At 39.7% G+C, this 26,374-nt stretch overlaps 1 protein-coding gene across 1 annotated transcript in view; it reads right to left on the bottom strand.

Moving 5' to 3' along the window:
* Nucleotides 1-7,154: 7,154 nt before the first annotated feature.
* The window catches only part of prkx (protein kinase X-linked), a 34,341-nt gene continuing 15,121 nt past the window's right edge, over nt 7,155-26,374 (bottom strand). Inside the window, exons 3-8 of the mRNA XM_061904698.1 lie at nt 25,476-25,739; nt 21,357-21,476; nt 21,082-21,177; nt 15,068-15,125; nt 10,011-10,088; nt 7,155-7,741 (exon numbers count right to left, since the gene is read on the bottom strand). Coding sequence (XP_061760682.1) covers nt 7,616-7,741; nt 10,011-10,088; nt 15,068-15,125; nt 21,082-21,177; nt 21,357-21,476; nt 25,476-25,739 — 742 coding nt within the window. The 3' untranslated portion in view covers nt 7,155-7,615. The remainder of the gene's footprint in view (nt 7,742-10,010; nt 10,089-15,067; nt 15,126-21,081; nt 21,178-21,356; nt 21,477-25,475; nt 25,740-26,374) is intronic.

Below are 26,374 nucleotides of genomic sequence, written 5' to 3'. Positions count from 1 at the left end.
CGGCACCCGAGGGTCTTGTGAGATGACGCTGGCTGCTGCCAGTTCATTATTATGAAAAAATGACAGAGAGGAAGGCGAGAAACACTTTTTATTTCAACAGACTCTTGCGCCGTCCCTTCCGTCAAAACTCTAAAGGCCGACTGCACATTTCCTACCTTCACAATAAAAGCCCTGCTTCATGCTGCCTGCGCTAACAAAATAAGAGTCTCGGAAAGGTGGCGTGCACAAGTGATGTGCACGCCAGCTTTCTGAGGGATCGCTTGTGCACGCCAGTTTTCCGAGACTCTGTATTTAGTTAGCGCAGGCAGCATGAAGCAGGGCTTTTATTGTGAAGATAGGAAATGTGCAGTCGGCCTTTAGAGTTTTGACGGAAGGTACGGCGCGAGAGTCTGTTGAAATAAAAAGTGTTTCTCGCCTTCCTCTCGGTCATATTTTCATAATAATGATCTTGCAGCAGCCAGCGTCATCTCACAAGACCCTCCGGTACCGTGAATGTCATTTAAGTGACGTCTTGGTGAAGATTGATGATCAATAATTTTTAGGTCTATTTTTTTTAAAAGCCTGGCTGGAGATCGACTGACACACCCCCCGCGGTCGACTGGTAGCTCGCGATCGACGTAATGGGCACCCCTTGCTTTAGAGGAATTAAAGGTAAAGCCGTGTGCTTAATTTGTGGTACACAGGTTGCTGGGTTTAAAGAATATAATTTGAATTGCCACTACACGAAGAAGCACGAGGAAAAATACCAGAATCTGTCTGATGAAGAACGCGTAAGGGAGGCTGATGCGTTGATGGTCAAGCTGCAAAACTTTTTGCCAAATTCCACACCTCTTAGAGATGTAGCCGGAATAAGTAAGGCGTTTTCTGACGGAGAGTTTATTAAAGGCCTACTGAAACCCACTACTACCCACCACGCAGTCTGATAGTTTATATATCAATGATGAAATATTAACATTGCAACACATGCCAATACGGCCTTTTTAGTTTACTAAATTGGAATTTTAAATTTCCCGCGGAGTTTTTTTGTTGAAAACGTCGCAGAATGATGGATGAGATCTCGAGTTGGAGGGGACATATTAGCCCAGCACCACTAGCGGCTAAAAGTCGTCTCTTTTCATCGTGCAATTACACAGTATTTTGGACATCTGTGTTGCTGAATCTTTTGCAATTTGTTCAATTAATAATGGAGAAGTCAAAGTAGAAAGATGGAGTTGGGAAGCTTTAGCCTTTAGCCACACAAACACACGGTGATTCCTTGTTTAAAATTCCCGGAGGTGAAGCTTTACTATGGATCAGAGCGGTTACCTTGCTACTAATAAACTAATGTACAAATTCCAAGCCGGCTTCAGAACTAACCACTCCACTGACACATGCCTTCTCTATCTGACCGACCACATCAAACATGAGGTGGACGCGGCATGGTCATGCTGGACATTCAGAAGGCCTTTGACACCGTTAACCACGCTATACTGTTGGATAAGCTCCGAGCAATCGGATTCGACGAAACCTCATCGAGCTGGATGCAATCTTACTTGGAGGGGAGGAAACAGGTGGTAGAGGTGAACGGCTCTGTCTCCCTTCCCCTCTCAGTAAGGTGTTGAGTCCCCCAAGGCAGTATACTAGGACCTTTACTGTTCCTAATATACGTGAATGACATGCCATCAGCATGCGGCTGTGAATTGTTCCTGTTTGCAGATGACTCGACCCTGCTGGTATCCGGCAAGGACAAGTCACAGGTGGAACAAATCCTCAGTGCTGAACTCCTTAATATTTGCACCTGGCTCGCTGACAACAAGCTATCCATACACTTAGGTAAAACGGAATCCATCCTATTTGGGTCCCACATCAACCTTAAGAAGGTCAGTGACTTCACTATAAAAATGGGTGACATTGTTATCACCAGGAAAGATGAGATCACCTACCTAGGTTCCATTCTAGAGGCTTATCTTTCCTGTGATAAAATGTCCACCAAGGTGATCAAAAAGGTCAACCAAAGAACGAGATTCCTCTACAGAATCTCCTCTCTGGTCAACAAAAGCACTTTGAGGATTCTAGCGGGAACTCTCATTCAACCCTTTTTCGATTACGCTTGCACCTCCTGGTACCCCAGCACCTCCAAAACCCTCAAATCTAGACTCCAAACATCCCAGAATAAGCTAGTCAGGTTACTTTTTAGACCTCCACCCCAGATCACACCTCACTCCAACCCACTTCTCCAAAGTGGGCTGGCTCAGGGTGGAGGACAGAGTAAAACAACTTGCACTGAGGCTAGTCTATAAAATCCGCTACACCTCCTTGATACCGAAGTACATGTCGAACTACTTCCTTAACGTAAATGACCGCCATAACCACAACACCAGGGGGAGCTCCACAAACCACGTTAAACCCAGATTCCGATCCAACAAAGGTCTTAACTTATTCTCTTTCTATGCCACATCAATGTGGAATGCACTCCCAACAGGTATAAAAGTAAGTGCATCTCTATCTTCTTTCAAAACTGCTCTAAAACAACACCTCCAGGCAACTTCAACACTTTACTAATACCCTCCTCCATTCACATCCCATCTCCCCGGATTATAAACAACTCAAATGTACTTCTAATGCATTTACTTGTTCTTATGCTATCTGAACTCACTATGTTCTCTGCTAGCTGTACATATCCTACTGTAAGACCTACACTGTTTCAATGTCCACATTTCTCTGTTGATGCCATCGTTGATGACTGAAGTACTGATATCAACCAAAGCTCCTCATCCCACCCCCCGGATTATAAATAATGTAAATAATTCAATGTATATACTATGATGATTAACTTGTGTGATGATTGTATTATGCTGATAGTATATATTTGTACCATGAATTGATTCACGTGGACCCCGACTTAAACAAGTTGAAAAACTTATTCGGGTGTTACCATTTAGTGGTCAATTGTACGGAATATGTACTGAACTGTGCAATCTACTAATTAAAGTATCAATCAAGCGAAAATGGATCCCGACCACTTGTCAACCGGCAGGTTTCAGTGAGAAAATTGTGGTAAAAAGTCGCCTCTTACTGGAGATCAGCGGAACTTCTGTCGTGCTGCTGCTGCCGTGACTAATTCCCTCAGAGACTGGCGTCAAGACACCCGTGGACACACCCCTCCGACTATCAAGTACTATTTAACTCACTAAAACACTAGCAACACAATAGAAAGATAAGGGATTTCCCAGAATTATCCTAGTAAATGTGTCTAAAAACATCTGAATCCGTCCCAATGCAATCGCCTTTTTTATTTTTTTTTACTTTATTTTCTATTTTTTTCTAGTCCTTCGCTATCAATATCCTCAGCCACGAATCTTTCATCCTCGCTCAAATTAATGGGGAAATTGTCGGTTTCTCGGTCCGAATAGCCCTTTTTGTTGGAGGCTCCCATTATAAACAATGTGAGGAGCCCTCACACATGTGACGTCATCGTCTGCGACTTCCGGTACAGGCAAGGCTTTTTTATTAGCGACCAAAAGTTGCGAACTTTATTGTCAATTATGAAACGTAAAATACGACAGCGGAGACCCCGGACTGTTGAACGACTGAAGCTCTACATAAAACAAGAATGGCAAAGAATTCCACTTTCATAGCTTCAACAGTTAGTTTCCTCAGTTCCCAAACGTTTATTGAGTGTTGTTAAAAGAAAAGGTGATGTAACACAGTGGTGAACATGCCCTTCCCCAACTACTTTGGCATGTGTTGCAGCCATGAAATTCTAAGTTAATTATTATTTGCAAAAAATAAAATAAAGTTTATCAGTTTGAACATCAAACATCTTGTCTTTGTAGTGCACTTAACTGAATATGGGTTGAAAATGATTTGCAAATCATTGTATTCTGTTTATATTTACATCTAACACAATTTCCCAACTCATATGGAAACGGGGGGTGGAGAAACGCAGCCGACGGGCCGACAGCAGGCTGAGGAACATGGTTGTCCTGGCAGAGATGGAGGCCAGGAGGCGGGGCATGCGGCAGACAGGAGAGGCGTGACGCACGCAGAGCTGCACAACAAGAGCAATCAGTGCAAGGTGCGTACACCACACAGCTGCGCTCAATCACATCATCAATCAATCAATCAATGTTTATTTATATAGCCCCAAATCACAAATGTCTCAAAGGACTGCACAAATCATTACGACTACAACATCCTCGGAAGAACCCACAAAAGGGCAAGGAAAACTCACACCCAGTGGGCAGGGAGAATTCACATCCAGTGGGACGCCAGTGACAATGCTGACTATGAGAAACCTTGGAGAGGACCTCAGATGTGGGCAACCCCCCCCCCCCTCTAAATCACAAATGCCCCCTTAGCATAAACAGGGGGAAGGAGGAACATTCCAGAGTAGGAGAAGACCGACCACGAGCAACGAACAACGATCAGACCTGAGAGACGATGCGCCCCCGCAACAAGACTCAAACCCCAGACACCGCAAGGTGCACCCGGAACAGAAGCAGGAAACGCCCGCACACTGCAAAGTGCTGCGACAACCAGGCAAGAAGATTTAACAAATGTTGAAATAATAAATGAAAGTCAAACCTGCTACGATGCTTCCTGTATCCATCGTCACTGCAACCCACACATGGACGGCAGGAAGTCCGTCACACGGGGTTTCTACATATATATATGTATATATATATACATATAAATATATATGTATATATATATATACATATATATCAATCAATTTTTATTTATATAGCCCTAAATCACAAATGTCTCAAAGGACTGTACAAACCATTACGACTACGACATCCATGGAAGAACCCACATAAAATATAAATATATATGTATATATATACATATATACATTCCAGAGATGCGCGGATAGGCAATTATATCATCCGCAACCGCATCACTAAAGTCGTCATCCACCCGCCACCCACCCGAACCAACATTTCATCAAAGCCACACCCGCCCACCACCCGCCCGTTGTTATATATCTAATATAGATGATGCAAGGCATTAGTGAGGTTAGAATGTGTAACTCCCTCCAAATAGCGCGGACACAATGGCTTTCTTGAACTGATTTATTTGAAGGTTTCCTTTCCCTCCAAATTCACTGTGAAAAATGTAATAAATAAAGCACGTGACAAAGGTAAAAATAATAACATGCACAGCATGTGGATCAAACATTTTACCAAGTAAAATACCAACAAATGACAAATACCTCGTTGGCCATACCCGGAAGTAGCTTCCTTACATCCGTCGACAGAACAAACGAGACACTTCAAAATAAAAGTATGCCCACATACTGTTTCAAAGAGTGCTGCTCGTTTTTCGTATGTGGGTGAAAACATTTAACTATTTATAAATGGTTGATTTCTATAGGCTAGTAAGGTAAAGTGTTGTACCTGACAAGTTTGGGCTACCTTGCTTCTGCAGCCTTCATCAGAAGTGTCACGTGATGTTAGCGTGACGTCGTCTGTGACGTGTATATGGTTTGTACCATCAAGAGTTGTCAGGTACAACACTTTACTTACTAGCCTGTATAAATCAACCATTTATAAATACACGTCAGTAGCCTAAATGAACCTCTTCAACATAACATTTAACAATGTATAATGTAGCGGCTGGCTACGGGGTGTTAGCCAATGACTTTGGCTGGGGGGCGGGACTTCCGGGAGAGATAGGGAAGTGACGTTGTCGACAGAAAGTGAGAGTTCAAGTTGTCCTGGGAAAAGCGTTGGAGACATGAGAGCTGTTGTGTGGTTGTATTACATCTTGTGTAATAAAGACAAGACGAACGAAGAAGTTTTATGAGCCTACATTCCTGGGATTATTACAATATATATTTCCGAATAGGTTTAAAATCTATTTTTTCGTCATGTCACCCTCCCGACCCGCGGTTTTATCCGCGGACTCCACGGTTGTGCAAACCGCGCATCTCTAATACATATACATATACATATATATATATATATATATATATATATATATATATATATATATATATATATATATATATGTATGTATGTATGTATATATAAATATTAGGGCTGTGAATCTTTGGGTGTCCCACGATTCGATTCAATATCGATTCTTGGGGTCACGATTCGATAATATATCGATTTTTTTCGATTCGATTCTCAATTCAATAACGATATTTTTCCAACTCAAAACGATTCTGTATTCATTCAATACATAGGATTTCAGCAGGATCTACCCCAGTCTGCTGACATGCTAGCATAGTAGTAGATTTAAAAAAAAAAAAGCTTTTATAATTGTAAAGGACAATGTTTTATCAACTGATTGCAATAATGTCATTTTTTTTTAAACTATTAAACAAACCAAAAATATGACTTATTTTATCTTTGTGAAAATATTGGACACAGTGTGTTGTCAAGCTTATGAGATGCAATGCAAGTGTAAGCCACTGTGACACTATTGTTCTTTTTTTTCATAGATGTCTAATGATAATGTCAATGTGGGATTTTTAATCACTGCTATGCTGAAATTATAACTAATATTGATACTGTTGTTGATAATTTTAATTTTTGTTTAACTACTTTTGTTTTTTTTGTGTCTCCTTTCAATTGCTCTTTTTATTGCAGTTCTGAGTGTTGCTGGGTCAGGTTTGGTTTTGGAATTGGATTGCATTGTTATGGTATTGGTGTGTATTGTTTTGTTGGATTGATATATAAAAAAAATATATATGTATATATATATATATAAAAATATTAAAAAAAAAAAAAAAAAAAAAAAGGACCCTAACCCTGAATCGCACAACGCATTCGATTCAATTCGCATCGATTTTTTCCAACACCCCTTAAATATGTATGTTTATATATATATATATATATATATATATATATATATATGTAAGTGTGTGTATAATATGTATGTGTATGTATATATATATATATATGTATATGTATATATATGTAAGTGTGTGTATATGTATGTATATATGTATGTGTATGTATATATATATATATGTGTGTATACGTATATATATATATGTATACACACACACACACACACACACACACACACACACACACACACACACACACACACACACACACACACACACACACACACACACACACACACACACACACACACATTTTATGCATGTCCTCCCTGGAAAATCTAATAAATAATAAAGCACAGCTGCATTTCCATTCTTTTACATAGATTTTAATGTAAAAAAGAAATGTTACAGGAGCCAATAGCACCATAAAACCGCAAACTGTTGTTTTTCACATGCCATAATGTATTACAAGTTGACAAAAAAAAAAAATTCAAGTAAAATCTCCAAATCTGTAGCAAAAACATAAGGCACCTTATGCTCCGATACATAAAGTAGTATTCCTCATATTACTCACGTCTGGCCAGAATACTGGTACAAGAACAGTCACAGGGTTCAAAGGTCATAAAGAATAATATCAAAACTGGACAAAATATAAAACATTTGTCTCAAACAAGATTGTCTTTGTTCGAGCTAGAAAGTAACAGTCTTAAGTTTTTTTTCTGCCTAGAAAACAATATTGAAAAATAAAAAAGAGCAGATTGATTTATGGAGTTAAAACGAGTTAAAGACATTTAACCAACTTTGACTTCCAACGGAGAAAAGTCAGTGTTGTCAGAAGTTCTTGAAGATTTCCAAGTCTCTGGGTGGAACAGAAGAGTCTGTTTCCAACTCGTCATTGGCGTACACTTCAAAGTTTGTGGTGTCGCCTTCATGGGAGACTTTGGGAACAATTGGAGGCTGTGGATTGAATCATTAAAAGTCACAATCTTGTAACAAAATGCATTTAAATAAATAAGCATCTGTAAGCAGGGGCTATGTGTAAAGTTTCTAAATATACTTAATAAGATCGTTTGGTCGGAAGCTAAGTTAAAAAATTGTGCTAACGCCACACAAGACGAGCACTTTTATTATGTTGTCTGATCACGACACATTGGGGCCGCTTAAGTCCACAACACTCGGATTGGCTGACTTATGTCTACGTAAGCAACACAAAAACAAAATAGGCTGGAGAACGTTACGTACTTTAATATAATTGTTCATGTTTTTCAGTCAGTACAGATTGGTGTCTTATCGCAGTGTTGTGCGTTACAAACACCTTTCCTTCTGTCGTAGAGGCAAACTTACCTTTTGCTGTAGTTAGCTTCTACGGCTAATCCTGTAGCATGCCGACGTGCTGTTGTGCTAGGAAGAGTTCCTCAGTGTTCGCTCTTACAATCACAATGTCGCTACAGCTTGGTTATTATACAGGTTACGGAACGTTAATGAAATGTTGACGGTTTTTGAATGCATTTTAAAATGATTTAGAGGTGGAATTGACTGCACCCATTAGCTGCTTTGCTAACCACCAAGAACAAGGTTTTGTTTACAACAGTGGTTCTCAACCTTTTTTCAGTGATGTACCCCCTGTGAACATTTTTTTTAATTCAAGTACCCCCTAATCAGAGCAAAACATCTTTAGTTGAAAAAAAGACATAAAGAAGTAAAATACAGCACTATGTCATCAGTTTCTGATTTATTAAATTGTATAACAGTGCAAAATATTGCTCATTTGTAGTGGTCTTGAACTATTTGGAAAACAAGATTTAAAAATAACTAAAAACTTGTTGAAAAATAAAGAAAAGATTCAATTATAAATAAAGATTTCTACTAGGGGTGTAACGGTACACAAAAATTTCGGTTCGGTACGTACCTCGGTTTAGAGGTCACGGTTCGGTTCATTTTCGGTACAGTAAGAAAACAACAAAATATAAATGTTTTGGTTATTTATTTACCAAATTTGTAAACAATGGCTTTATCCTTTTAACATTGGGAACACTATAATAATTCTGCCCACGTTAATCCACATTAAACTGCCTCAAGTTGTTGCTTTGATGAAATAAAATGACAAAACCTTTCTTCTACATATAAAAAGTGCAACATTAAACAGTTTCAAGTCAACTCATCATGCTTAATTTATTACAGCATTTGGGAAACCTGTAGTTGACTTTTATTATACACACACACACACACACACACACACACACACACACGCACGCACACACACACACACAGCAAAATGAGCTAACGTAACGCTAAACGCTAATTAACGTTCACCTCAAGCCAGAACTGCGAGCGAGCTGAGCTGCAGTTTAAGTTTCTAGAAGGTCAACAGGCTCATAGTGATGTTTGTAATAGTTGTGACTGGGAAGTGTTTTTTATAAATTGGGGAGTGTACGATGTCCTCTGCTAAACACATATCTGCTCATCTCGACGCCGGAGCACTGACAACATGCGCTCTGAATGCGCACTGCTGATTGGCTTTGTACGTAACCAATCAGATGGTTGTGTGGGCGGGACAATGCTGGGTGCTCACTGCTCAGACAGAGGCAGCTGCAGAGCAGCTTGTTAAGACTTTAGATTATAAACTCGTTCGATACACCCTCGTACCGAACCGAAACCCCCTTACCGAAACGGTTCAATACAAATACACGTACCGTTACACCCCTAATTTCTACACATAGAAGTAATCATGAACTTTAAGTGCCCTCTTTGGGGATTGTAATAGAGATCCATCTGGATTCATGAACTTAATTCTAAACATTTCTTCACAAAAAATAAATCTTTAACATCAATATTTATGGAACATGTCCACAAAAAAATCTAGCTGTCAACACTGAATATTGCATTGTTGCATTTCTTTTCACAGTTTATGAACTTACATTCATATTTTGTTGAATTATTATTCAATAAATATATTTATAAATGATTTTTGAATTGTTGCTATTTTTAGACTACTTAAAAAAAAATCTGACGTACCCCTCGGCATACCTTCAAGTACCCCCAGGGGTACGCGTACCCACTGGTTTACATGTTAGAAAGTGACACATTTAAAAAAAGCCTTTGTCTTCTTGTTTCCTTTAATAATTGTAAATTCCAAAATATGTGCAGTTCCCCTTCAAGGGTGAACTTAGTAAATCCGCAGGAAATCAAGTCCTTCTTTCACGCACTGTATTGTTTCAAGCCTTACCTTCATTTTTCTCAGAGGAACAGTCTCCCAGTCAACTGCCTTGAACCATCGATGCTTTTTCACATCTTCTGTGCCATTCTAGAGTAAAAGGTGCGAAACCGTAAAAGCATCAACTTCATTTCAAGAACCAAAACATTTCATGTTGAGATGTGATTTTTAAATCTACAAAATAACAATGGACATCACAAGAGGAAAACTGTGACAACCATACTTTACATTTCCCATGATGCTCCACTGCAGTATTTACTTTTGCAGGAAATTGCATTTTGACAAGAAATGGGCAAATGCATTTAGCGCGGAAGCTTAGGTTAAATTGCCTAAATTTCCCTTCCTTTTCTCCAAAGTTGTCTTCGCTGGCATGAAACGTTTTTTTTTTTCAGAAGCCCCAGTGGGAAAACTTGGTCACTTTTTTTGTCTTATGTATGCACTAAACAACTTTGACCCGGAGGCATACCTGCAACCGTCCCGGATTTTCTGGGAGACTCCCGAAAATCAGCGCCTCTCACGAAAACCTCCTGGGACAAATTTTCTCCCGAAATTCACGCAAAGCTGGAGGCCACGCCCCCTCCAGCTCCATGCGGACCCAAGTGACGTGTCGACAGCCTGTTATCACGTCCGCTTTCCCACAATATAAACAGAGTGCCTGCCCAATGATGTTATAACTGTAGAATGATCGAGGGCGAGTTCTTGGTTTCTTATGTGGGTTTATTGTAAAGCAGTCTCATTAACGTCCTCACAGCGTGGCAACAACACACAACAACAGCAGTCACATTTTCATCTACCGTAAAGCAGCAATATTGTGACACTCTTAAACAGGACAATACTGCCATCTACTGTGCATGCATATGTGACAATAACATCTATAGCTTTTAGAGCAGTGGTTCTCAACCGCAGGATTAGGTCTCTGCTTTTTGCAGATGATGTGGTCCTGATGGCTTCATCTGACCGGGACCTTCAGCTCTCGCTGGAGCGGTTCGCAGCCGAGTGTGAAGCGACCGGAATGAGAATCAGCACCTCCAAGTCCGAATCCATGGTTCTCGCCCGGAAAAGGGTGGAATGCCATCTCCGGGTTGGGGAGGAGTTCAAGTACCAAGGAGTCTTGTTCACGAGTGATGGAAGAGTGGATCGTGAGATCGACAGGCGGATCGGTGCGGCGTCTTCAGTAATGCGGACGTTGTACCGATCCGTTGTGGTAAAGAAGGAGCTGAGCCGGAAGGCAAAGCTCTCAATTTACCGGTCGATCTACGTTCCCATCCTCACCTATGGTCATGAGCTTTGGGTCATGACCGAAAGGATAAGATCACGGGTACAAGCGGCCGAAATGAGTTTCCTCCGCCGTGTGGCGGGGCTCTCCCTTAGAGATAGGGTGAGAAGCTCTGCCATCCGGGAAGAACTCAAAGTAAAGCCGCTGCTCCTCCACATCGAGAGGAGCCAGATGAGGTGGTTCGGGCATCTGGTCAGCATGCCACCCGAACGCCTCCCGAGGGAAGTGTTTAGGGCACGTCCAACCGGTAGGAGGCCACAGGGAAGACCCAGGACACGTTGGGAAGACTATGTCTCCCGGCTGGCCTGGGAACGCCTCGGGATCCCCCGGGAAGAGCTAGACGAAGTGGCTGGGGAGAGGGAAGTCTGGGTTTCCCTGCTTAGGCTGTTGCCCCCGCGACCCGACCTCGGATAAGCGGAAGATGATGGATGGATGGTTCTCAACCTTTTTTCAGAGATATACCCCCTGTGAACATTTTTTAAATTCAAGTACCCCCTAATCAGAACAAAGCATTTTTGGCTGGAAAAAAAGATAAAGAAGTAAAATACAGCACTATGTCATCTGTTTATGATTTATTAAATTGTATAACAGTGCAAAATATTGCTCATTTGTAGTGGTCTTTCTTGAACAATTTGGAAAAAAAGATATGAAAATAACTAAAAACTTGTTGAAAAATAAACAAGTGATTCAATTATAAATTAAGATTTCTACACATACTGCGATGAGGTGGCGACTTGTCCAGGGTTTACGCCGCCTTCCGCCCGATTGTAGCTGAGATAGGTACCAGCGACCCCAAAGGGAATAAGCGGTAGGAAATGGATGGATGGATAGCTGTAAATATACTCCTCCCCACTTAACCACGCCCCGAACAACGCCCCGACCCCAACAAGGCCCCTCGCCCAACCCCCGACCACGCCCCCCACACCCCAAGCTCCCGAAATCGGAGGTCTCAAGGTTGGCAAGTATGCCCCGAGGTGAAGTCAGACTAGAGTACATAAACAGATTTTACATATTCCTGTTAGGATGTTATGTGGTCACGTAAGCACTACCCTTAAAAAAGAACAACATCACATTAAACAGGTGTACAATAACACATTTCTTGGGGGAGTGGGCAATTGTCCACAAGACCTTTAAAATACTATGTGTCATGAAACACAATAACTGCTATGCATTACATAAAAAATATATAAATAATAAAAACTAAATTTGGACAAAGACTTGGCAAACAAGGCTAAAATGTGAACATATTTTTTTTCATACCAGCAACAGTTCTCAGTCACGGTGCAGCTTACACGATGAATAGGCAAATACCGATTGTAGCTGAGATAGGCGCCAGCGCCCCCCGTGACCCCGAAAGGGAATAAGCGGTAGAAAATGGATGGAAAAAAAATGGATGACATTGAAATTGTTATTTATTTGATCAGATATGACGTTACTTAGCCCTCCAAATATTATCTTCTTCATATTGACGTAATAAACACCCAATCTGAAAATAGTGTCTCCTTTTGGAGTCAACGCAATCTTCTTTCATTGTTAGTCCAACACAAGATCCTTTTAATCATAATCATATTCATTGAATTGCCGCCGGGCAAATAGTATGCGCCGAGGAGACGGCGAGCGAGCAAAGAGGAGGAGCGGAAGAGCGACCTGGACTGAAGTTTTATTGAAAAATAAACAAAGTCAAACTGCTCAAGCTATGTCCTTCCTTGGTGGTCCTGGGAACCCGCAAGACGACGGCTTGAGACCGTCACATTACCGTAGCTGCGTGTGTCAAATATGAGTCATTAAATGACTACGGCCTCCTGGTGGTAAAGGCCGCTAGTGATCCTTCTTGCGACTACTCGGCAGCAGAAGAAGTGAAAATTACTGACGTGCTATGTGCTGGGACTTTTTAGGATGTAACACGAGTATGCTGGCTATGTAAACAACCGGGCTGAAATAAAGCATGTTCCAGTCCTAAATACCCAGTGTATTATTTATAAAATAACACTTCCTGGCAGCGGTGGGATAAAGAGATTACCCACGGAGCAGAACGAGAGGGGGAGTTGTCCGAGGATAATTCTGTCGTCGCCCGTGAGGAGCCGGGCTAACTGATAGCAGCAGTCTGCACGTCGGGAGCAACCAAAACGAGATCGCGCTAGGGCTACACACCGACCGACCATAAACTGGACCAGCAAGAGTGAGCAGCGTGTGTTTATTCAATTAAAACAGTTTTCTAAACTGGAATTTCAATCAATTCAGCAGGTAATAAAGGAAGATCTCCATCGAGACAGAGAGACTTTTAAAACTGAAGAAAGATAAGGAAGACTTCTATAGACAAGTTATCGATGCTTTTGATCAGAAGGAGCTGGCATTGACTATATTCATAAGTAAAGGTAAGACCATAACAACTTTTTTTTAATTAAATGTGCTTTTCATGATGGTATCCTTACATCACACTCAAATTTTTACTGCATGCCTTTGGTAAGTGCCAGAGTGAGAAGAGGTTTTAAAAGAATGAGCGCATGCTTACTTTTACCGCATGCCTTTGGTAAGCGCAGGAGTGAGAAGAGGTTTTAAATTAATCAGCGCCCCGGCGGCAATTCAAGGAAATACGGTAATTAGTATGATCATTTATGAATTAGATTGTGGGAGGACACGGCTGTGGATTTCTTCTGGGCACAGTTCACTTTATAAGAAGACTGCATACAAGTGTGCGCAGCGTGCAATTAAAAAACAGTTTTTTTTAGTGTACATTCTGAGGTTAGTGCATATTAGAGATGCGCGGATAGGCAATTACATCAACCGCATCACCAGAGTCGTCATCCACCCGGGGTGTATAAAATAGTCAGGTTTTGTCATGAATACAAAGGATTCTGGGTATTTGTTGTGTTGCGTTTATGTTGTGTTACTGTGAGGATGTTCTCCCGAAATGTGTTTGTCGTTCTTAATTGGTGTGGCTTCACAGCGTGGCGCGTATTACTAAGAGTGTTAAAATTGTTTATATCACAACCATTAGTGTACTCTGTGTCACCCAGTATGCCATGCAGTCGTGTGCGTGTTGCCGCGGAAGTCACACACAACATGATGCTGGTTTGAAAAGCAGATCATACATGTTGTAGAAGGCGACAAAGCCAATGGCCTCATAGCACGCCCTAATACTTATTAATTGGGTGACTGCCGGCAGTCATTCAAGAGAATAATAGCGTCTCCTATTGTATTCTTCGCTATATGACACGGGTCTTAAATGGCTCTTTGAATGGCAAAGAATACCGATCCCAGAACCATGTATATCAAATATATACGGATGGTTCAACCGCCACCCGCCCAAATCTAATTAAAATCAATTTTTTCGTCATGTCAACCGCCCAACCCGCGGTTTATCCGTGGACTCCGCGGATGAGACCGCAAACCGCGCATCTCTAGTGCATATGCAATGTTTAACCTTATTCAAAGATCAAAATGCGTTCCAGAGTACTAAAAATGTGTGCAAAATGGCAGGGGTTTGAACGTGTTCCTTTTTGACACTTTTTAGTGCAATACAAATGTTTTGAATTGAACAAAAAACATACAATGAGTTTCTTATTAGTGCATTTGCTGCCGTAAGTAGATTTTGTTTAGTTGTCATTTTGGTGATCTTAAAGGAAAAAAAATAAATGAAGTGACGTCTGTCTCAGGGTTGCTGGAATGCGCTTTGACACAAAACATAGCACTTTCTAATAGTTTGAATTGTATCACTTTCTTAAGACTTTGAATGAGCTGCCTCTGTGTAAAGGTTCAGGTTCAACGTAAAGACAAAATCCCTTTATCTCACCTTCATGTTGCCAAGTCTTCTTCCTCGATCAACCACCAGAAACTTCTTGATGATGTCTCTGTTGGGGGGGACAAAAACACAGCGAGTAAGGGACAGTCAATTTTTATTTATAGGCCCTATGGTGTATATGATTCCGATTTTGAGCAAGGTATTTGACAAATCTTTGTCCCGCTTTTCATAAACCCCTTTAGTTGGGGACGGCGTGGCTCGGGTGATAGAGCGGCCCTGCCAGCTACTTGAGGGTTCCTGGTTTGATACCCAGCTTCTACCATCCTAGTCAGGTCCGTTGTGTCCTTGAGCAAGACACTTCAGCCTTGCTCCTGATGGGTCGTGATTAGGGCCTTGCATTGCAGCTCCCGCCATCAGTGTGTGAATGTGAAAATAGTAGGGGTGTAACGGTACGTGTATTTGTATTGAACCGTTTCGGTACGAGGGTGTATCGAACGAGTTTATAAGCTAAAGTCTTAACAAGCTGCATTGTAACTGCCTCTGAGCAGTGAACACCCAGCATTGTCCCGCCCACACAACCATCTGATTGGTTACATACAAAGCCAATCAGCAGTGCGTATTCAGAGCGATGTAACAGCCAATCAGCAGTGCGTATTCAGAGCGATGTAACAGCCAATCAGCAGCGCGTATTCAGAGCGCATGTGTGTTTAGCAGGTGAGCAGCTGACATCGTACACTCCCCAAATTATAAAAAACACTTCCCAGTCACAACAACTATTACTGACATCACTATGAGCCCGTTGACCTTCTAGAAACTTAAACTGCAGCTCAGCTCTCTCATAGTTCTGGGTTGAGGTGAACGCTAATTAGCTTTTAGCGTTACGTTAGCTCATTTTGCTGTGTGTGTGTGTGTGTGTGTGTATTTACGTTAGCTCATTTTGCTGTGTGTGTGTGTGTGTATAATAAAAGTCAACTACAGGCTTCCCAAATGCTGTAATAAATTAAGCATGATGAGTTGACTTGAAACTGTTTAATGTTGCACTTTTTATATGTAGAAGAAAGGTTTTTTAATCAAAGCAACAACTTGAAGCAGTTTAATGTGGATTAACATGGGTAGAATTATTATAGTGTTCCCAATGTTACAAATTGTTTACAAATTTGGTAAATAAATAACCAAAAAATTGATATTTTGTTTTCTAAACCGAGGTACGTACCGAACCAAAATTTTTGTGTACCGTTACACCGCTAGTAAATAGTGTCAAAGCGCTTTGAGTACCTTGAAGGTAGAAAAGCGCTATACAAGTATAACCCATTTACTTTTTACTTATTGCATATAACAAAGTAGTCTGTTTTCCTGCATATCATCCTGTGGAATGGATTGTTTAAACAAAAAAACCTAGACGTTTACAACTCAAATGCTTTTTTATTGAGTAAGACCACAAACAAATCCACAAAAGGACCAAAGAATGTTCGCATATATATTCTGCATATAAAATTATAATTATTATTTATAAAATGTGTTTTGTGGTAATATTTTTGGGTGTATGAAACGGATTAAATGGATTTACATAATTTTTCATGGGAAAAATTGCTTTAGTTTTTTAACGATACAGTTTTCTGCTGAACGGCTTACAAAACAAAAACCTGTACCTACACCAAAATAGACTACACAACAAGAAACAACACCACGACAGATACATTAAATGTCACAGGGAAATAATGGAGATGTACAATTACGATTACTTGTATTTTAAACTCTGGGTATAATAAACTAGGACTATTTTACTGCACTTGGGTCTCCTTCCAATGTTTGGAAAAATGGCACCACAAACGAAAAAGTCACATTATTATTTTTCCTGAAATATCTTTGACTTTGTTTAGTGCTGGCATTCATTGTTATTTTGAACCTTATTCAAATATGTAAAGATTTGGTGTAAAATATTTATCAGACAATACATGGAAACGGTGTAGGATTAAACATAAGCGTTACTTCTTCCTACGACAAACCTTGTTTCCATATGAGTTGGGAAATTGTGTTAGATGTAAATATAAACGGAATACAATGATTTGCAAATCCTTTTCAACCCATATTCAGTTGAATGCACTACAAAGACAAGATATTTGATGTTCAAACTCATAAACTTAATTTTTTTTTTGCAAAATAATAATTAACTTAGAATTTCATGGCTGCAACACGGGCCAAAGTAGTTGGGGAAGGGCATGTTCACCACTGTGTCACATCACCTTTTCTTTTAACAACACTCAATAAGCCTTTGGGAACTAAGGAGAAACATTTTTTAAGCTTTTCAGGTGGAATTTTTTCCCATTCTTGTTTTATGTACAGCTTAAGTTGTTTAACAATCCGTGGTCTCCGTTGTGGTATTTTAGGCTTCATAATGTGCCACACATTTTCAATGGGAGACAGGTCTGGACTACAGGCAAGCCAGTCTAGTACCCACACTCTTTTACTATGAGGCCATGCTGTTGTAACAAGTGACTTGGCATTGTGCTCCAAAAAACCTGTATGTACCTTTCAGCATTAATGATGCCTTCACAGATGTGTAAGTTACCCATGCCTTGGGGACTAATGCACCCCCATACCATCACAGATGCTGGCTTTCGAACTTTGCACTTAGAACAGTCCTGATGGTTCTCTTCCTCTTTGGTCCGGAGGAAACGACGTTCACCGTTTCCAAAAAATAATTTTAAATGTGGACTCGTCAGACCACAGAACACTTTTCCACTTTGCATCAGTGCATCTTAGCTGAGCTCGGAACCCCCATACCATCACAGAACCTGACTCTTGAACTTTGCGTCGATAACAGTCTGGATGGTTCGCTTCCCCTTTGGTCCGGTTGACACGATGTCGAATATCTCCAAAAACAATTTGAAATGTGGACTCGTCAGACCACAGAATACTTCTCCACTTTGCATCAGTCCATTTTAGATGATCTCGGGCCCAGAGAACCCGGCGCCATTTCTGGATGTTGCTGATAAATGGCTTTTGTTTTGCATAGTAGAGCTTTAACTTGCATTTACAGATGTAGCGACAAACTGTATTTAGTGACAGTGGTTTTCTGAAGTGTTCCTAAGCCCATGTGGTGATATCCTTTACACACTGATGTCGCCTTTTGATGCAGTACCGCCTGAGGGAACGAAGGTCCGTTATATCATCGCTTACGTGCAGTGATTTCTCCAGATTCTCAGAACCTTTTAATGATATTACGGACCTTAGATGGTGAAATTCTTAAATTTCTTACAATAGCCCGTTGAGAAATGTTGTTCTTAAACTGTTCGACAATTTGCTCACGCATTTGTTCACAAAGTGGTGACCGTTTCCCAATCCTTGTTTGTGAATGACTGAGCATTTCAAGGAAGCTGCTTTTATACCCAATCATGGCACCCACCTGTTCCCAATTAGCCTGCACACCTGTGGGACGTTCCAAATAAGTGTTTGATGAGAATTCCTCAACTTTATCAGTATTTATTGCCACCTTTCCCAACTTCTTTGTCACGTGCTGCTGGCATCAAATTCTACAGTTAATGATTATTTGCAAAAAAAAAAAGAAGTGTTTATCAGTTTGAACATCTAATATGTTGTCTTTGTAGCATATTCAACTGAATATGGGTTGAAAAGGATTTGCAAATCATTGTATTCCGTTTATGTTTACATCTAACACAATTTCCCAACTCATATGGAAACGGGGTTTGTACTTTTCAGATATTGTATGTTGAATTGTGCAAATGTACTTTTGTGATATTCCTTAATATAACTTGTTAATTATGTCCGAAACAAATGAATCATAACCATACCTTAAAGGGGAACTGCACTTTTTCTTGGAAATTTGTCTATCATTCACAATCCTTATATAAGACATGAACACATGTGCTTTTCTTTTTTTATGCATTCTAACTTGTAGATAAACGCTGGCAAAAGTCAGCTAACAATGGAGCCAATAGAAGTCGCTCTATTCTGCCTATAAAGCACTCTAAAAAATACAAACACCATCAAAGTTTTATGCACATGCTGTAAAAGTATACATATGCAATCTAGTAACAGACACATTCAAAATAACATGTTTATTTTAAGCATACAATGGCACAATAATTTTACAGACACATCACAATTGTTGCTTTTCCCTTCAACAACAACAATGCATACAGCATACTCCATGAGAGACGACAAAGATTGTTTTGACACAAATGATGATCCAGAATCTAATCTTTTTTTAGCCTGAAAAGGTGGATGAGCAACACGTTTTAAAACTGTGTGCTAAACAGATGCAGCTTTAGTGAAACACTAATCATGCAGCTGTATTGCTAAGTGCTGAATAAGGTATATGAACTACAAACATAATGTATTGCTAAGTGCTGAATAAGGTATATGAACTACAAACATAATAAAGCAACCACTTACTGTAACATGAGTAGCGGACTGATAGGCTGTTCATATTGTTGTGTTTTGATCAAGAATTCATTATAATCCTCACTACTGGTTAAAAAAAAAAAAAGTTGCCGCAAACGAGCGTCTTTTTGCTCAGTATGACAATATAGCACAAGGGTAGGGAACCTATGGCTCTAGAGCCAGATGTGGCTCTTTTGATGACTGCATCTGGCTCTCGGATAAATCTGAGCTGACATTGCTTAACACGATAAGTAATGAATAATTCCATCCATTTTTTTTTTTCCATCCATTTTCTACCGCTTATTCCCTTTCGGGGTCGCGGGGGGCGCTGGCGCCTATCTCAGCTACAATCGGGCGGAAGGCGGGGTACACCCTGGACAAGTCGCCACTTCATCGCAGGGCCAACACAGACAGACAAACATTCACACTCACATTCACACACTAGGGCCAATTTTAGTGTTGCCAATCAACCTATCCCCAGGTGCATGTCTTCCGAAAGGGAATAAGCGGTAGAAAATGGATGGATGAATAATTCCATAACGTTCAAAATATAAAACATTCCCATGCATTTTTATGTTCAAGAAGTTGCGTTAATGGTAAGAAGTCATTTATTTATTATTGGTTAGTGTTGGGCTTGCCCTCCTGGGGGTTCTTCAGACCACCAAGCACCGACATGAGAGCCTGTTTTAGGGTTAAAATATTGTTTTTTTTTTAAATCAGTTTCTCAGTTGCTTTCCTGCAATTGTTTTTTTCTCTTTCGTCCTCACTCGCGCTCAGGCTCCAGCCCCAACCCTGTCTCTCCTCCTGGCTGCTGCTTATAACAGAGCGACAGGTGATTAGATAACAAGGCCCAGGTGGGCCTTCTACGCACCTGTCGCTGATTTCGAGGCCGGTCCTGGCAACCTCCCGCTTTGCTGCGGGCCCGCAGGCCACGACCCCTCCACAGTTAACTTCAGAATAACAATGTTAATACAAAGAATAAGAGACCTATTATACTCTGGAAATGTTGGTCTTACTTAAAAATGCACACGTTTAGTTGTGTTCAGTGTTAAAAAAAATATTATATGGCTCTTAGGGAAATACATTTTAAAATATTTGGCTTCTTGGCTCTCTCAGATAAAAAGGTTCCCGACCCCTGATATAGCAGCATAAGCTAGTTGGTTCTGTGGTCACGGCGCCACTAAAAATAGATTGTCTGCTACTACAAGATTTAAATAGAGTATTGTTAGCAGTTTTTGGATGTTTTTTTTTAGAAGGCTTTATTGGCAAAATAGTGTACTCCCATTTTCTGCATTGTTAGCCACCTCGTACTTGCCGTATATTGCAAGTTAGAATGCATTAAAAAAATAAATAAACATATATGTTCTTGCCTGTAAAAGAATTGTGAACAAAATTCCAAAAAAGTGCAGTTCCCCTTTAATGCAATTTGCAGAGATAGAGACGGACTTTTACAGTGCAAGTTTAAAATAGCACAAAGTTGTTTATGGCGAAGAGAAAACAAAGTATTTCCTAAGAGTTGAGAAATGTTCAATAATTAAGCGCATATTGAATTTATTGATTTAGAAGCTGATGAATTGACATCGCATTGATTGAAGGAATTGACCATGTTGCCTACCCCTAACAAATGGTGTGAATTGTATGCATTCAAAATGAAAGCTTACTTGACATAGAAATCTAGATGACGTGGAAAGTCCAGTTTTCCTGCCAGGATTTTTTGGTAGATTCCAAAAGGATTGTCATCAAAGAAAGGTGGATACCTGAAGAAAAACAGTATATGTTATACATGCATGTACATATATATGCAGCTTGCAGCACGGCAATAGGATAAGTTTCCCTAAAACACGGCTTCCTACCATGTCCTGGGTTAATGCACAACATTGGTTGATATAAAAATATCACACAAAAATCAGTAATTAGTAAATACAGCAGTACGCACCCTGCCAGCATTTCAAAGATGAGGATGCCGAGAGCCCACCAGTCCACTGCTCGACCGTGACCCTTGCTTTGGATGACTTCTGGAGCTAGATACTCTGGAGTACCACAGAGTGTCCAGGTTCTACTCAAAAAAAACAAACATAGAAGATGTCAGGCTCCTATTGACCCATTATGAAGATCAGCATGAGTGCATGCGTGTGTGGGGTTGTAGAGTGCTTTATCTTCATAGAGAATTTTACACCACCTTTCTACAAGGTTCTGGATTAAAAATGTTTTGTATGCATTGCAGTACAGATGTACACAATGGACTGAATCTATTTATAAATGTCATAATTTTAAGTAAGTTTTGCTGTTAACTTTGTTTCTGAAAATTCTCAAGTCCCTAATGTATGGTAATACCAGAATTGTGCAAGCGCTACAGGCATATGTTTTTAAAAATGTATTGCAGTGTTTTAAACACGGACTTACAGATAGTCAAACTGGTTAAGTTTAATAAATTAATCAACAATAAAACAAATGGAATGTGAAGTTTGTCAAAATAAGTAATTTACAAAAGGATAGAAAGTACAATAAATATGCAGATTAGAAAAAAAGTAAAAAGTTATGTGAAATATGTATACTTTAGCTTTCCTTGACTAATTTGGAAAATATGATTTCAAAAAACAACACATGGATTGTTCTGCTAATATCATTTGTTTCATATGATATACCAGATATATCTTGGATTTTTGTAAAGTTTAGACCATTATAAAAATGTCAATATTCTTTATGATAGGGTTACTCTAACAGAAAGAGACAGGATGTAAAACAAATTGAAAATGTATTTTAAAGGTTAGGAATGTGTATTTTTAACCTTTAAAAGTGAAATAAGTATTTGATCCTCTATCAAGTAGCAAACATTGTGACAAAACAGAGTGGTTATTAGTCCATGAAACACACCCATCTGTATTTTAAGGAAAGTACTCCTAATCTCAACTAATTCTGTATATAAAATATACAATGGGGCAAAAAAGTATTTAGTCAGCCACCGATTGTGCAAGTTGTCCCACTTAAAATGATGACAGAGGTCTGTAATTTTCATCATAGGTACACTTCAACTGTGAGAGACAGAATGTGAAAAAAAAACAGGAATTCACATTGTAGGAATTTTAAAGAATTTATTTGTAAATTATGGTGGAAAATAAGTATTTGGTCGACCATTCAAAGCTCTCACTGATGGAATGAGGTTTTGGCTCAAAATCTCACGATACATGGCCCCATTCATTCTTTCCTTAACACGGATCAATCGTCCTGTCCCCTAAGCAGAAAAAACAGCCCCAAAGCATGATTTTTCCACTCCCATGCTTCACAGTAGGTATGGTGTTCTTGGGATGCAACTCAGTATTCTTCTTCCTCCAAACACAATGAGTTGAGTTTATACCAAAAAGTTCTATTTTGGTTTCATCAGACCACATGACATTCTCCCAATCCTCTGCTGTATCATCCATGTATCCATTTTGGTATAAACTCAACTTGTCGTGTTTGGAGGAAGAAGAATACTGAGTTACATCCCAAGAACACCACACCTACTGTAATGCATGGGGGTGGAAACATCATGCTTTGGGGCTGTTTTTCTGCTAAGGGGACAGGACGATTGATCCGTGTTAAGGAAAGAATGAATGGGGCCATGTATCGTGAGATTTTGAGCCAAAACCTCTTTCCATCAGTGAGAGTTTTGAATGGTTGACCAAATACTTATTTTCCACCATCATTTACAAATAAATTCTTTAAAATTCCTACAATGTGAATTCCTGGATTTTTTTTCACATTCTGTCTCTCACAGTTGAAGTGTACCTATGATGAAAATTACAGACCTCTGTCATCATTTTAAGTGGGAGAACTTGCACAATCGGTGGCTGACTAAATACTTTTTTGCCCCACTGTAGCCATCACAGAAACACTATCTTGCATTCAAATCTCTGCACCACCGTGGACAAGACCAAAGAGCTGTCAAAGGACCTCACTGACAAGACTGTAAACCTACCCAAAACTGTAAAGTACTATAAGTTTAAACATACACCTGACACACAAGGAAAATGGAATGTGGTCACAAAATAGCAAAATTGAGGTGTTTACAGAGAAATATTAAAATATGAATCCAATAATAGCATCCCTACTGTCAAAGCGTGCAAAAAAAACTTGTGTTACCAAAGGACAGCCTCAAAAACTTCTGGTTTTGAAGAAAATCCGTACAGACGAGAGGACCAAAATCTCTCATGAGATGCGTGTAACTCTGCTGACAAGAAATGTCTGATCTCTGTGCTCATCAACAACTCTTTTTACATTAATTCCTAAAATCACCTTTTGTATTGGAATTAAATACTTATTTTTACTTATTTATAAAGAACTTACACATCCCGCCTCTGTTGCAACAAAACTATTTAATTTTAACTTTAAACACAGGAATTGAAGAAATGTGACTCCCGTATTTTTCGGACTATAAGTCGCAGTTTTTTTCATAGTTTGGCCAGAGGTGCGACTTATACTCGGGAGCGACTTATGTGTGAAACTATTAACACATTACCGTAAAATATTCAATATTATTATTTTGCTCATTCACGTAAGAGACTAGACGTATAAGATTTCATGGAATTTAGCGATTAGGAGTGACAGATTGTTTGGTAAACGTATAGCATGTTCTATATGTTATAGTTATTTGAATGACTCTTACCATAATATGTTATGTTAACATACCAGGCACCTTCTCAGTTGGTTATTTATGCCTCATATAACGTACACTTATTCAGCCTGTTGTTCAATATCCTTTATTTATTTTAAATTGCCTTTCAAATGACTATTCTTGGTATTGGGTTTTATTTAAATGCGACTTATACTCCAGTGCGACTTATATATGTTTTTTTCCTTGTTTATTATGCATTTTCGGCAGGTGCGACTTATACTCCGGTGCGACTTATACTCCGAAAAATACGGTAAATGTAAGCAGACGAAATAGTATACAGGTGAAAAAGGGCCAACTGTTAAAGCAGGGGTGCCCATTACGTCGATTGCGAGCTACCAGTCGACCACACGGGGGGGGGGTTTTGATGTCAGTCGATCTCCAGCCAGGCTTTTAAAAAAAATAGACCTAAAAATTAGTGATCATCAATCTTCACCAAGACGGTACCGGAGGGTCTTGTGAGATGACGCTGGCTGCTGCAAGATCATTATTATGAAAATATGACCGAGAGGAAGGCGAGAAACACTTTTTATTTCAACAGACTCTCGCGCCGTACCCTCCGTCAAAACTCTAAAGGCCGACTGCACATTTCCTATCTTCACAATAAAAGCCCTGCTTCATGCTGCCTGCACTAACTAAATACAGAGTCTCGGAAAACTGGCGTGCACAAGCGATCCCTCAGAAAGCTGGCGTGCACATCACTTGTGCACGCCAGCTTTCCGAGACTCTTATTTTGTTAGCGCAGGCAGCTTTTATTGTGAAGATAGGAAATGTGCAGTCGGCCTTTAGAGTTTTGACGGAAGGGACGGCGCGAAAGTCTGTTAAAATAAAAAGTGTTTCTCGCCTTCCTCTCTGTCATTTTTTCGTAATAATGAACTGGCAGCAGCCGGCGTCATCTCACAAGACCCTCGGGTGCCGTGAATGTCAATCAAGCAAGCTACGGAATTTGCCGCCAATGTTTTTCTTGTAAAGTGTATGGAAACTGGATGAATTAAATGCCAAAAACCGGCGTTATCATCATTACTGTCTGATTCCAATCAATGCAAGTCATCAGAATCAGGTAATACACCAACTTATATTCTTGTCTTTGTGAAAGAAATACATCTATATGTGTTACACATGCTTGTATTATCATTAAACACATTTAACTTGTTTACAAAAATGTCTCTTTCATAAATAAATAAATATAAATGATATATATAAATGAGGTAGATCCCCTCGAGTTGGTCAATTGAAAAGTAGCTCGCCTGCAGAAAAAGTGTGGGCACCCCTGTGTTAAAGGCTAACTTTGGGGGTAATCATGTGATTAAATTACCGGTATGTTATAATTACCCTATATGTTATAGTAATTGAATGCTAAAATGAGAATAAATAAATGAGCACAAATGATTTGAATATAAGGACCTCTCAGAAAGCTTCTTGGCAAAGCCGAAGTCGGTCAGACGGATATGGCCCTCTCTGTCCAGCAGGATGTTCTCTGGCTTTAGGTCACGGTAGACAATGTCTTTAGAGTGGAGGTATTCAATAGCACAGACAATCTCAGAAGCGTAGAAGAGAGCTGTTGTGTTGATAAAACGGCCACGGTTGCGAAGGTAGCTGAACAGCTCCCCGCCAGGCACGTAATCCATCAACATATAGAGGAAGCGTTCGTCATGGTGCGTCCAAAACCTGGCAAAGAACAAAATGCTGTTTAAGTCATTTGTGTCTAGATTCAAGTTAGGCAAGTACATTGATGTTTATTAAACAAATGCAGAAGTGCAACCACATTTTATCAGCTCAAAGGAACAGTAAGTTAACTTGATATTTTTGCAATTTTTCCAATAGAGATTAAAAGCACTCATCAATAAGAAGAAACTAGGGCTGCGAATCTTTGGGTGTCCCACGATTCGATTCAATATCGATTCTTGGTGTCACGATTCGATTCAAAATCGTTTTTTTTATTTCCAATTCAACACGATTCTCTATTCAAAAACGATTTTTTTCCCGATTTAAAAGGATTCTCTGTTCATTCAATACATAGGATTTCTGCAGGATCTACCCCAGTCTGCAGACATGCAAGCAGAGTAGTAGATTTTTGTAAAAAGCTTTTATAATTGTAAAGGACAATGTTTTATCAACTGATTGCAATAATGTAAATTTGTTTCAACTATTAAACGAACCAAAAATCAGACTTATTTTATTTTTGTGAAAACATTGGACACAGTATGTTGTCAAGCTTATGAGATGCGATGCAAGTGTAAGCCACTGTGACACTATTCTTTTTATTTTTATAAATGTCTAATGATAATGTCAATGAGGGATTT

The sequence above is a fragment of the Nerophis ophidion genome, linkage group LG06, assembly GCF_033978795.1.
Source record: "Nerophis ophidion isolate RoL-2023_Sa linkage group LG06, RoL_Noph_v1.0, whole genome shotgun sequence".
NCBI classification, from domain to species: Eukaryota; Metazoa; Chordata; class Actinopteri; order Syngnathiformes; family Syngnathidae; genus Nerophis; species Nerophis ophidion.
This window is presented reverse-complemented; position numbering and strand designations above follow the sequence as displayed.